The sequence below is a fragment of the Conger conger genome, chromosome 12 (assembly GCF_963514075.1).
Source record: "Conger conger chromosome 12, fConCon1.1, whole genome shotgun sequence".
Lineage (NCBI taxonomy): Eukaryota > Metazoa > Chordata > Actinopteri > Anguilliformes > Congridae > Conger > Conger conger.
This window is the reverse complement of record NC_083771.1, coordinates 4,482,378-4,496,930: the sequence shown is the minus strand read 5'-3', so window position 1 is coordinate 4,496,930 and position 14,553 is coordinate 4,482,378. Positions and strand designations below refer to the sequence as shown.

Below are 14,553 nucleotides of genomic sequence, written 5' to 3'. Positions count from 1 at the left end.
TAAACTATTTAATAATGAATTGATCCTGTGCATTATGACATTGTTATCACTGATTTGAGGCGGGCTTGAGATTACGATGTCAACCAGGTGCAAATATCATAACACATCCATCATGTCTACAGTCTGTGTGGCTCATGCTTAGAATAATAAAGTTAATGAATGCTTCCATACATTTTAATTTTGTTTAGAATCGATAAAATATGGTTAGATTTAACATGCTAGCAGCTATATGCCGTTTTATATGTAGATTTCTCTCATCTCTATGGAAGATGGGAGCTTATATGGGTGACATAAGCTTACATGTGTGACAAAAGTTAAATAGTCCAAAGTGGCTATATTGCTAATTGCAATCAGATTCTTTGATTTTAGATAATAGAGGCATGTAATGATGTATGAAGCCAGGATAGTTGGAAGTGTTGTATAAACAAAACCCACTGAGTACCACTGCTAACTCTGTCTTGAAGGATGTAACTTCAACATATCCAAAGTAGAGGGTCCGGTGAAATTTGTGACATTGGTTTCTGGGTGGGTATAAATGTGCTAAAAATGGCCAAACTGAACTTACCTTGGTCAAACCTCAGCTAATGCTATTAGTAATGTGTTTATCTTTACACAATGAGAAAGTTCTCTCAGATGACTCTCATTTACAAATAAAACTACACAAAAATTTTTTGAGGCCAGATATGACTTCTAGATTCAAAAGATTTAGGGGTTTAGGTTAAGTTTAGAAATATTGCATTTCGTGCCGTGACGTGTTTTTCATCACGACACCGGCCGAACTGTAAACGGCTCTACCAGCAGGATAGTTGCATATGAAGCTCAAAATTTAGTTCTATATCTCATCATTATCTACAAACGCACAGAAAATCCTAAGGGGTGCTGTGGTGCGACCTGCTGGAGTTGGCATGGAATGGCCCATTCATGAAGCAGGTTTCCTGGGAACTTATTCAGCTTTGATTGATTTGGAGCAGACCTATAGTTTAAAGTAGCATTACCGGATCAAAGGGCTTAAAGATCCAGGGATTTGTAGCATTGAGATCGGCCCAGTGGGCCTGCTTGCTGGATCTGTACGTCTGTGTTTAAAGAACGGAGGGGAAAATAGCCTGAAACCATTGCACAGGGTTGGAGACAGGATGCCCAAATTTCAACAGCCGTATTTATGTCACACAGCAGAGGCTGGTGGGCTGGAAACAGGAGGGGCAGAAATAGTTTTTGATTAATAATCCACTGGGAGGTATTCACAAAGCTTTCTCTTAGCTGTGTATTACAGCATAGCCTTCTCTTTAGTCCTGTCACACCAGGGAACGATAAGAATATGTTTCAGTTTGGTAAAATCAGCGTGATGGTTTCAAGATTATATTTAGAGGAACATCCCTCCGTTTTCTGTGTATTAGAGTGCTAAGCAGAACACACAGTAAAGACTAGCAAACAAACTTCGGAAAATCTTTGCCAATATCCTGAGCATCTAAACCATGTATGCTGATTTTAAAGTCATCTGTGTTTTGGGTATGGATAATGAAGCGTACATTTCTCTAGTTGTAATAGTCTGGATATATAAGAAAAAAAAGCCACAATATTTTGGTGATATAAAGAAAAATAATGCCTTCACAAAATACAACCTGGAATAATTGGCTATATCTACTGCCATTCATTTTTTAATTTCATCAATAGCTGGACAGATGACAGTAATGATTGGGTTTAAAGGTTACAGTTTGTCCTGTGGGAAACTACACACAGCAAGGAAAGCTACCAGTTGCAGCTTGTTAATTGGCCTTAATTAGAATGTGTGCAAATGAACAGGACTACTGCATGTGTTCCAAAAATCCTCTTTAAGTCTCCCGTTTCAGTCAGTTTGCTGAGTGCCATCCTACGCACAAATGGCCATTGTGGCATGATGACATTATCTGAGGATGCCCTATGTATTAAATGTATGAATGCATACACACTGTAGATGCCTTTTGTGCAGTTGTTCGCTTTCTGCACTCAACAAAGATGGTAATGCTCAAGTTTCCACTGCAGACATCGCTTTCAAAAGCAGGTTAAAAGGTTTTAACCCTGCAACATCTGCTGGTGCACAGGGGTTACTAACCTGCTTCCTTCTGGAACCACAAAGGAACATGGGTTAAATAAATGTTTCCTTGCTGAAGCTACATATGGTAATAGCACTGAACATTTGTTAGGCACGTCCATTACAGAGATTGGATGACTTCTAACGCTCATCTTTGCGATGGCTTTCCCGAGATAATTTTTTTTCAAGCAGGTTCATGTCAGGGTTTGAAGCTCTAATTGACAGAGGCCACATTCACACTGATTGTGTCCTGTGCACAAGATGTGCTTGTTAGGAGGCGGGCAAAATAAGCCCTGCTCATTAATCCTCTCAAGAATTTTCAAAATCAAAAAAAAAAAAAAAGTTGTAGAGTTGACTCTGTAGGAGCCATTCACTGTTGGGCATAATTGCTACCAAAAAGTCTAAAACGTTAAGGATGCCAACAATGGTTCGGTTACTCATGAAAGTCCCTGCCGTAAAAAGAACAAGATGTAGAATTGGCAGGGGATCTCTTTCAGGACTTCAGTTGCCACAGGCTTGGTGAGAGCAATTCCTGAAATAGAAACCACACATACATGGATTACAAAAATCCATCCAATACCCCCGGATGAGGCCTGGACCAAAAAAAAAAAAACACTGGCAAATTTACCAGGCACACGCTGAACATAAATCCCATATAAATGCAAGAAAAGATCCAGTAAGACCCCTAAACACAGAACAAATAATCTACATGCCTTGCACTTTAGAAGCAAAAGGTCAAGATGTACTGTTAACTTTTCGAGAGCACAATACAGACTATTACAAACTTTGTTGTATTGGCTCTGATAACCAGAATCACTGCATCACAGTCTAATAGACTGTTAGCTACAGCATTAAAAGGCTTAATGTTCAGCTCTGATTTAGCGTTGAGGGTCTATTTATATTCAAATACTTTGATATATGTATATTTTATTGTTTGCATATGAAAAAAATGCTGTTATGCAGAATCCAAAAACATGTACTTTTAAAAATGGCCAGATAAAATTCAATACTCCACAATGTCAAACGGAGAGAACAGTGAGACCAAAGCTGGAGCCCTGGGCATTATGGAGGACGTGGGGCCGTTTGTGAGAAAAAGGAGAGGACGGGGGAGAGAGAGAGAGGAGATGAAATTAACTGTGAGCCTGTGAGAGGAACAGTGGGCTTCTTGTCAGAGATCTACAGCTTTTATGAGGTCGGCTACCAAATCCTGACAATTCCACCCCATCCCCAAAGACAAACACTCTTTGGGCGCAAATGACCCTGAAAACGGAGGCAGCTCCTCCTGAGCGTGTGGAATTCTCTCAGAGCGGGACAAAAAGTAAACAATACAAAGGGTGGGGGGCAGGGAACAGCCTTTCACTCTCAGAAGTGCCAGGGCAGATCACTGCGCATTAAACAGAACCGCTGACCCCGTATAAATCCAGCAACAGGAGTAAGAAATACCTTTCAGGGACCCCCCCCCAAAAAAGTGTGATATTCCTTGCAGTGTGATAGCTAAATAGAATATATCGCACATACGAAGTGTGCTGAGAATTCTGACAGATGAGGGGGAGAAAGAAAGGCTTTAGATCTGGCTGTATGAAGAAATCAGAAATGCAGATCAAGAAATGTAATTCCGTGTACAGATACAAATGGGCTTCTGTTCTATAGGCCTAAATATTAGAGATGATAACGGGGTGTTAATTTTTTAAAATCTCAAATATGAGCCATACAATCACAATTAAATCCTCTGCCTGCCCATCTGTGTGTCTGCTGAATGCATCCTTTTAAAGATCAAAACTTTCCTCCAAGACCACACTTTTTTGGGGTATTTTTTAGTTTACTTGCCACTCTAAATGATTTTCTTTCAGAGGAATTGTTATAATGGTTCCAAAAGATGGACAGTCATAGTTCTCACCACCTCAGAATATTGGTCTGACCTTTAGTAAGGAAATGGCAAAACGTTAGGTTTGATTTCTGCCATATTTCAGCCCCAAAAGCAAAAATTGCAAGTTACCACTGCAATTGAAGGCTGGACATTAGGCAATGTTGTATAATGGTCATTTTTTCAGCCGTAACTCGAGTTTCTCTCTCAAAACTTTTAATGCAGTTCTGCCGAAATATATGTTCTGTCTCAAATGAAATCAGAAATTGTACGTGATTATTAGACCAACCATTAACTGGCACACAACAAGATCTATGCTGCCATTTCAGTGAGTATTTCAACAAGAGCCATGGCAAACTCACAAAGGCTATTACTGGAGTTCAAATTTCATTAAGTCTATAAAGGCTGGCTGTCAAAATGTTTTTTCTTCTCCTCTCATTTACTTGTAATGGATGTATGTAATGTCCATAATGAATGTCGACCAAAGACTGTCCGTTTCAAAAAAGATAACTTTAACACGTCTACTTCTAAGGGCCTTGCTATGCTGTGGCATAGGCTTTTATAACAAATTTAGGTTCCAACTTCAAAGGGGCACACAATTTTCCAGCCCCCAAAACATGGTGCTGAACTGTGGGAGCAGAGCTACCAGATATGGCCAATGGACCTTACCAAGTGCCAACCACATTAAACCTTACCGGTCCCGTTCTCCCCCCACTTCCTGTTTGCCGCACAGATGAGCAGAGCAGCTAGCATTAGAACATCACCTGCACAACATCTCAATACTTCACGAAATAGACCACAAAAGACCACAAAAGAGCACAAAAGAGCAGAAGCACCTTTAGAATCTCGACATTCACCAACGCCTGCTCAATCGTGACAACATTCAAGGATTTATTACACAGTGTCCATGAATCTTATCAGGAAAGCCATCAGTGAGTTTATTGACTGCTTTTCTCAAAGGGCACGTTCATCTCCTGTCAACTCTGGCTTTTGGATCTTCAAAGATTTGCACAAAATGTGCTTCTAAATTCCTGCTGTGTCAGTGTTAAGACAAAGCTGACTGTTGCTATGTAATCTATGGACATGGGCTCCCTACAACTGAACAGTCCAAGGGGGTCAACCCCCTGGCCCTCCGTCCAATTAAATATCTGCTATTCCTGTCCACCACAGATGCAAGATGTATAAAATGGACTGATGGAGAGATATAAAAATCTTTTTTGAAAGCACACAGACCATTTCTTACACAGAGCATGTCTTATCAGAGTTTATGCTCACACAGGAACTTTGAGTCGGTAGGAATTACTTCAAAAATACTTCCATTAACAGCTTGAGGTATGAATCGATCATCTGTCTCCTGCACTAAAAATGTCAAGGATAAGAGACGCAGTTCTTTTTACAACAAACTTTCAAAAGCTCCAGGCAGGTTCTGAAATGAAAAGGAATTTCATTTGATGTTTATCAATTTATAACACCAGAGAACAAAATGAGTGTGCCTACAATACGTCTGTGTCTGGACAAACCCTGCAACAGGAATATTTTTTTCAAAGCCTAAGCAAAGGCAATAGACCATCATCGTGCATATTGTCTCGGCCCTTGATTATCTCAGGTCTTTTGCCAAGACAGAAAAGCAGTGAAAGAACTGCTTTACAGCTTATCAAAGGTTGTTCAGATGTTATCGGAAAAAAAGAAAGTTAAATCAGTTCCGTTCACATAACAGATCTGACATTCCTTTTTCATAATCTCTGTTCCATGTCAGATCATTTTACTTTTGTTCACATAGTACATGGTCTTTAAAAGTCAACAGGGGTTAATAGGAATAATTATTTCTCCGTTTTAAACAGCTGCTCTTGCAATTCATGTGTATGAAGTTGAAATGCTCCACAGTTCAGGCATTTATGTCTTTATAACTGCATATTAGTGGACAGATTGGACTATTTGGATTATTATCTTTGTGGTGGTATGCTGTGACGTTTGACCAACTCCTCCACAAAACAGCATCTTAATAAATGTGATCATGTATATATTACATTCATGAAACATTTTGTGGATTCAGATGGCTATGGCATGTTGCTTATATGTTGTTTAATTTTGTAAACAGCGTGAAATGCCTACGCATGCAGGTAAAGGTCCATTTCTCACATTTAGCAGTTCCCTGCTATCATGATATTTGCACATTAAGTGACGATGTGTGCTAATAAAGACACAAAGCTCGGGTAATTGCTTGTAACTGCTGCACACAAATGCTAATTGAGGGATTGACTGGGACAGCCCAAATTGATCCCTTGAGCAACTGTTACATTTACCCAGCAGTAAACTATCGAAAACAATTGAGATAATGATGACCTGTTAAAGGCTTAAAGAACAACCATTAATTAGTACATTGGCTGTTCAGGCCCATCACTGGGGTTTCCTTTAATGCGCTATCAGGATTACAACTATCACCTCTATCTGCAACACACATCCAAAAAAATTAAGAAGACTGCAATACTCAAATTTCTCAGTAACCAAGTGGAAAACCCAAACTGCAACACAATTAGCACCTACTTTACAAACCGAGGGCATTAGCCATCTTTTTCAGCAGGATTTTAAACAGACACAGCTACTGTGTCTTGATATATTGATATATGACCGGAGCAAAGTTTAAAGAATCAAATATCAAAGTGCTATTTTATCATAAATCCTAAATTCATAAGGTTCCATGTTATAAAACCTTCTGGATAACCACCAGCTAAGCCTGTCTTCACATGTCTGTTCAGAAAGCAACATTACTCTCTACATCACTCTTTGAACTGCACATTTGGCCTTTTTTAATCGATTTTTTTCTTTCAAGTTTGTATTGCACCATGACTGCAGTCCTCCATCAATGGTTGAGCAAAGAGTGTGGGTGCTGTCAGATGTGTATTCTTTACTCTCTGCAACCCTTTTGCGTGATATGAGTCTGGGATAACAGTGACGAATTTAACCCTTCCTCCCTGGGCGATGATTCAGCCAATTATATGGCACCCCAATGGGCCGCCACAGTGCTTTAGTAAAACATACAACTCAACATATTTTTGAGATGACAGATAAGTACTATAGATTATGTAGTACCTATTCACAACACTATCCAGATAAATTAGGAACCGTGAAGCTTTAATGACCTAGAGCAATGGAGAATTATTTTCAGTGGTTCTTTTGGACGCATCCATGATGCTAGCATGTTAAAGTCTGCCATGACGGGCTCTCCACGTGGTACTTTGTTAAGGGAGTGAGCAATTGTCGGTTACTGTTGGAGCCGTCTGTGTACCCCACACTGTTGGTTTTAAAGGCAGAAATAATCCAAATTGCCCACGGGATGTCGAGGTATCTACTGCGACGAAGAGATCACAATCTGTGATATGAATGTCTTTGTTCATCACAGTGCACATCAGGGGAAAATGCCAAGAGGGAAAATAGAGATTAGATGATTTGCATCATTTGTAAATAAAGCAAATTTATCCTATATTCTCAGTCTCTCGCTCGCCAATTATATTAAACCTCCTAAAATCAAAGATGCCTTCCTTCCAAAAACAACATGTTGAAGAATCAATAATTACTATAAGCCAAAGGAAGGGACAAAATGTAGATTTAATATATATATATATGCTATATATATATATGCTATATATATATATATATATATATATATATATATATATATATATATATATATATATAAAAACTTTAAGGTCAAAGGTTAAAGTCATGATATATGCTGACATAATCAAATGTCTGTAGGGTGTAAAGTACTTCAGTTAGCTCTGTGAAGAAATGTAACGGTGACACTTTTAGGTACACTGTGGCAGCGCACCCAGGATAGTATAGTTTCTGATTTCTTCCTATCGCCAGCTCCCAAACCCAGCTGCTGCTTTACAAGACCCCATGCCAGTCAAATTCAGAACCAAACTCCCATGAAGCTTCACCACGGATCTTTTGCTCAGGAGGGGAAATCTAAAACATCTGTGGTACAATATTTAAGAAGGTTTTTTGCCCTTCAGCAAAGCCACCGTTATGTACTCTGTATTCGAAGGTTTGAGAGTAACCATATAAAATGCATAAAATAAATATCACAGTGGTCATGGGTTATTTCAAATAATTAAATATGAATGTGAATACGTATTTTGAAATTGCTTATCTGAGCTAGTTCCATCCAACCATTTTGGTTAGTCATTTAGAAATATGACACCTATCCCCCTCTTTCAGAGATGAAATTATTTTTGCAACCATGACTGGACAATGATAAATGCGTAATTTATAACAGCAGGAAAAAGTACCCCTTCAAATGATAAGCTTACGCTTATTATTCTTAACACATTTAAGTTGCTATTTTAAACACATGCAAGTGCAAATTAAATTAATGCTACAAAAATATAAAATAATTAATACATTTAACACTTCAGGAAACTTGCTGAATTTGAAGTCCATCCAATAAGGGGCATGGAATATGCAGGGTTTTGTTCTATTTTTAATGGAAACATCACTCATTAAGATCTAATCTGATTAGCCAACAGGTTCAGACAGATTTTTCCGCTGTTGGCAAACTTAGAAAATGATTGGCAGGTTGCCAAAATTTTGCCAAGAATGGAAAATAAGGACCACTATTGTATTTACATGGGTCCTAAAACCTACACTTATGCAGTGCTATTTCAGTAATCAACACACTGGAAATTATATAGTTTCACTGATTCGAACCGTTTAACAATCTGCACTTGACATGTTCAGAGTCAGCTTTCTGCACAATGCTGTTCCACAAAAATTGAGTGATCATATGAATGCAATTACCTTTTTCAGCACTGGGTCACAGTTTGCTATTTCTGTTTCATGTATCAGAGAAGTAATGTAAGCAAAAATATCTAAACTACACTGTATCAACCCATAACAGTGTGAGAATACATGTGAGCATTCATTTGCATACCCAATCAAAGTTTTCTTTCTACTGTAACTGCACTCAGGCATTTCAGGAATAATTATTTTAAAAGTTCAGGCTCTCTTTGTAGACTGAAATAAAATGGCAACAACCACCAATATTTTACATGATTATTTCCAACGGTTGTCATCTTTTTATAATTATCTCGTAATTATCTGAAACAGACAATTAGCTACATTTCCATCAACCATTTCCACCATTTTAATACATGCCTGTGCATGCAGAACGTGGAACTGAAAATCATCCCTTTCTTGCTTGCTGACTATTTTTGTTCTGCTGCTGTTTAAAAACCAGCAATTGGACTAAGAAGGCCCATTATTTTTCTCCATGGAAAACTAACATTCTTCAATTGCGGGCGAAGAATATCATAATTAAGTTGAAGTTATAACAATAATTGGGTTTCAGGCTTGGCTTGGTGTAAAAGTATGCCTGCTGCATATAAACTATACTTCTGTCACATATCTGGACACAGATGGGGACGAAAGCACGAGTTGATCTCTTTTCTTAAGCAACGCCATCTGCACAAACACTATTTATAATTATCATTTTTCTCTCTCTCCAGATGCAATTTGATGCAGGGCTACTCTTTATTTTCTAATTCTGTTTGAATTGACTGCTTAAACACAATAATAAGTGTGGAATTTACTGGGTCTTCCTTTCTAGGCTTGTCTCTAGAAAAGAAATTCATGAGAATGATCTTGACTACAGATACCTCAGCATATGGTTTGGCTTCAGACCCCAGGTGGGACAGCTGCCGTATCCACAATGCACGCTGACCACTCACTACTTTATCTAATACGCACTTTGTGTTTTCATAAGCAGACTGTAAAAGACTTATGGCGATGCCTGTGTGCTTTAATCCCGTATGAATGATGACAGAGAGCTGTGACTCCCTTCTGCAGCTTTCAGTTATGAACCGAGACACATGAGGGTCCGTCCAACTCCTGGTCTGTAGTGCGCTGAAGCCAGCCGATTAATCACTTTGTTTATGGACCAGTGCTTACAGTGACGGGGAAAAAGAAAACACCGCTTTCATTACCAGGACATTCCTTCGAGGTCTGCACAGTTCCACGAGTTCCAGAACAGACAAAGGTGTCTTGCTTGAGAAATCAATTACTTATGCGACCCAGCACACTTGTCAGAACGGGTTTAGTGCGCACGCTGACCGGCAAAAAGTGATCATTCAGAGCATAGCCCCTGGAAACCAATGACACTTGAGGAAAATGACCTGCTTCAAGACAGAAAAAAATAATCTACTCCTGATCCGGTCAGATTTCATATGGATGCCTTCAGCTTCACCCTACACTTGTCAAGGAAATACATTTCTCTAGTGTTGGCCTTGGAGGAACCTTTCACACTGAAATGAAGTGACTTGGGGCTCGGCTGTTTTGGTTCCCTGTTCCTCTCTGGCCTTGTGCTGGTTCAATGAAACAGGCAGGAAGATGTTCTGAATTATATTGACTGGTTGTATAACCATGGAAATAAGACATTGTAATCATTACATAATACTACTTTTTTGTAGAAATTAACTTGCTCTAATGGAAACAAATGGTAGAAGTAAAAACGAGAGGTCCAGAGGCCTGCACTCAAACGGAATCTATGATGTGCAGTGTGTGAGTCCTAAAGAGAACGATGCTGAAAACATACACTGCGCATTGCACTAGAGAAGGACCAGTCTATGTCTGTTTCTGCTTTTACTAACACTGCTTTGGATCCAAACATTTTATGAAATTGCCACGTGTAATCCCCTTAGTTCCAGTGGGACACGAGCACAAATTGCACGACTCAAAATGGTCTTGATGCAATTGGATGCTTTAAAGGACCTTCATAATTGCAAGGCCGACAGTTATCCAAGCACGAACAGGGATGTTTTGAGTTAGATTCATGAGAAAACCATTAGGGTCAAATTTTTCTTAATACAGGAACAGACACCAAAGTGGATTATTTGTTCAGCTGATCCAATCCACGTATATTTTGACTCAAAAAATCCTACCCAGATGTCTCGGAAATCGACATTTATCTTGATGCGCATCACATCATGAAAATACTGCCTAAGAAAGTAAAATTTTAGTTGGTTTGACAAACATAAAAGAAGTTGTCACGAAGTCAGCAAGGATGTTCTCCAATACTTTTGCCTCAACAATGAGAGAATGAATAAGTCAATGAAATTTTAATTTCTTGAATTCAATGAACTTTAGACCACAGTCACTAGAAATAAAAAAAGACAGGAGCTACACATAGAGAATGAATCCAGCTGGGATGGATGAGAGGAACACTGAAACGGGATACTGCTCTAATAATGACGTGCGCACGCTTGACAGAATAGCAGTGCTGGCACACAGAACTAGTTCAGTTAGACACACCGTTAAACTTCATGGGACAGGTAGCAAACTGATTCTGGCCACGATTATACGAAGCTAGTTAACAGTGGCAGTACTCTCAACCAGTATGGCAATGTAATTGGTACAAAGTATTGGGGGGCGGCCTGTAGCCTAGTGGCTAAGGTACATGACTGGGGCAGCCTGTAGCATAGTGGTTAATGTACATGACTGGGGCAGCCTGTAGCATAGTGGATAAGGTACATGACTGGAGCAGCCTGTAGCCTAGTGGTTAAGGTACATGACTGGAGCAGCCTGTAGGCTAGTGTTTAATGTACATGCCTGGAGCAGCCTGTAGCCTAGAGGCTAAAGTGCTTGACTGGGACCCAGTGGGTGGGTGGCTCAAGCCCCGGTGTAGCCACAATAAGATCTGCACAGCCATTGGGCCCTTGAGCGAGGCCCTTAACATTAATGGCATTTGGCAGACGCTTTTATCCAGAGCGACGTACAGCAGATTAGACTAAGCAGGAGTCAATCTTCCCCTGGAGCAATGCAGGGTTAGGGGCCTTGCTCAAGGGCCCAATGGCTGTGCAGATCTTATTGTGGCTACACCGGGGCTTGAGCCACCCACCCACTGGGCCCCAGTCATTTACATTAACCACTAGGCTACAGGCTATTCCAGTCATGTTGTACATTAACCACTACGCTACAGGCTGACCCAGTCATGTTGTACATTAACCACTATGCTACAGGCTGTCCCAGTCATGTATATTAACCACTAAGCTACAGGCTGACCCAGTCATGTACATTAACCACTACGCTACAGGCTGCCCCAGTCATGTACATTAACCACTACGCTACAGGCTGTCCCAGTCATGTACCTTAACCACTACACTACAGGCTGTCCCAGTCATGTACCTTAACCACTAAACTACAGGCTGTCCCAGTCATGTATATTAACCACAAGGCTACAGGCTGACCCAGTCATGTACATTAACCACTACGCTACAGGCTGCCCCAGTCATGTACCTTAACCACTATGCTACAGGCTGCCCCAGTCATGTACCTTAACCACTAAACTACAGGCTGTCCCAGTCATGTACCTTAACCACTACGCTACAGGCTGCCATTCCCACCCCACATTGCTCTGGGGGGGGGGATTGTCTCCTGTTTACTTTAATCAACTGTCAGTTGTTATGGATAAAAGCCTCCGCTAAATAACAAATTATTATTATTATTAAGTCCTGCCCGCCTGTCTCCCAGCCCCAGCTCACCTGGGAGAAGTTCAGCCCATTCAGGGGGTGGCACTGCTCCTCCACCTTCTCCACGGCTCCCGTGCTCTTCCTCATTCTCTCAGCCTCCTGGGCCAGGTACAGGTCCAGCACGGGGACGCCCCGGGTCTTGATGTCGGCCTCGGTGAGTGAGTTCACCATCAGCATCACCCACACCGGCCTCTTCCGCTCCCAGTTGCCCGCGATGGCGTTGAAGAGGTAGTCCGCGTAGAGGCCCTTCCCCCGCTGGTCCGGGGTCATCCAGGAGGGCATCATGAGCTTGACGTACTCCAGGTGGCGCTTCAGCCGGCGGTAAATGTCTCGCGGGAGCACATCCTGCAGGTTTTCCCCCTGCGGCAGCAGCTGGCAGCTGGTCAGCGCCGAGATGGTGTAGGGGTCGGTCAGATCCAGCTCAAAGTACACAATGTTGCTCTCCTGGAAGGCTTTTTTAGAGTTCTCCGGAATGAAGTCCCAAACTCTGGTGTAGGGGACATGGATGGTTCCGTAAAAGTAGGAAGGCGGATCGCGTTTAATGGTCCACAGGAACGAGTTCAGGTCACTTTGCTGCAGCAGCGGAGAGGAGACACGGTTATGTTAGTACCGGCGCACTGCGCGTTTAATTTCTCAGCCAATCTGGAACTGATCGGGACTGACATGTCTTTTGTGCATCGCAGTCACGTCGTCAGCTGCATCTAATGTATGTAGTCTATGTCTGTGTTAGACGTCGCTACTGTTGTAACACAAAGTAATTCATTTACCATTTACCATTTAATTCATGAAATAATATTCAATAAATCTGTCATTTGCCAATACAAGTCACTCAATTTGTATGGAGCAATTCATTCTAAATGTGATTTACAAGACTCCATAAACACCTTATGTTATTTGGTAGAATGTGTTAATGTCAACACATTCTCAAAACTCACAAAATTCCCCAGGCGTTTTTCCAAAAGATCTATATATTGTCATACGATTTAGCACACTGTAAAACAAAAAGTTGCTCCAACATGCTGGTATGTATAAAATGGAAAATAGTTCATAGTTTATATTGTGTGAGCAGATTGTAATAAAAATATTTTTTAACAAAGCTTTATAAACTATTTGAAATTGACGTAAGCCGACATATACCTGGAAAGCCATTTGCTCGGAATTGGTCTATTAGTGATGTGAAATAATGAATGTCGAACTTAAATATATAACAAAATAAAATAACAAAATTCAGTCACTGGCACAATAACTGCAAAAATAAATGACTTAACGGTACTTTCGGTGCAGGCCTAGCTCTCGACTGAGTGTTAACTCTTAAAACTGTGCTAAATCAGCTGTTTACCAGTAATGGAAGTTGTTTTGAAACACTTGTAAATGCGTTAAAGTTCACTTTGCAAAACAGGCAGTGTGTGCTACATCAACAAATGGGAGTTAAATAACCTATTCAGGGGGCAAATTACGGTTCCGACGAACATCAAGGGACAGCAATAACATCTCATTGTCACCACAACATAAATATTTAATATGGGGTGCAATAAAATGACAATAAATTGATCATTACTGTAGTTCGAAAAAAAATCCCTACCCACTGATGTTTTCAATTGATATGCTATAACTTGGTCTGGATAACATACAACATTTTGTTATTTTACACGGGGCATATCAGTTCCTAAAATGAATCGTTTTATAGTTCGTAAAGGGAGTAACCTACGCGATTAGCTATATTTTACGGGGGAAACGTACCTTTTTGTTGAGTTCGCATGGAGCTGGGTCTCTCAGGTTCCACCGGTTGGCTCTCACCAACAATATTAGAAATGCTTGGATAAATGCGCCCCAAGTGATCAGCATCGTAGCTCCAAATGTGAACGGGGTTTCCACAAATGTTCTTCCCGTCACCTTACAACATTTGAGACTACAGCAGCCTACGTATATTATAAACTGTAGAAAACTTCAACTTAATCAGCCAGAGTTTGCCCGATGTATTGCTGCTGTCCTGGCAGCACTCATCGTCTCTGTGTGAAAGTCTTTTACGGCTAGGCTAATATATTGTTTTAAGGTGCATAAATGGGCTGAAGTTTCATCAGTTCTCAAGAGGGGAA

The 14,553-nt window shown here is 40.5% G+C and overlaps 1 protein-coding gene across 2 annotated transcripts in view; it reads right to left on the bottom strand.

Moving 5' to 3' along the window:
- Positions 1-14,319, bottom strand: part of trabd2a (TraB domain containing 2A) — a 55,093-nt gene extending 40,774 nt beyond the window's left edge. For both annotated transcript variants that reach the window (XM_061215676.1, XM_061215677.1), the window contains exons 1-2: positions 14,198-14,319; positions 12,470-13,030 (exon numbers count right to left, since the gene is read on the bottom strand). In XM_061215676.1, the coding sequence (XP_061071660.1) occupies positions 12,470-13,030; positions 14,198-14,302 (666 nt within the window). In that variant the 5' untranslated portion in view covers positions 14,303-14,319. The remainder of the gene's footprint in view (positions 1-12,469; positions 13,031-14,197) is intronic.
- Between the last annotated feature and the right edge of the window lie 234 nt (positions 14,320-14,553).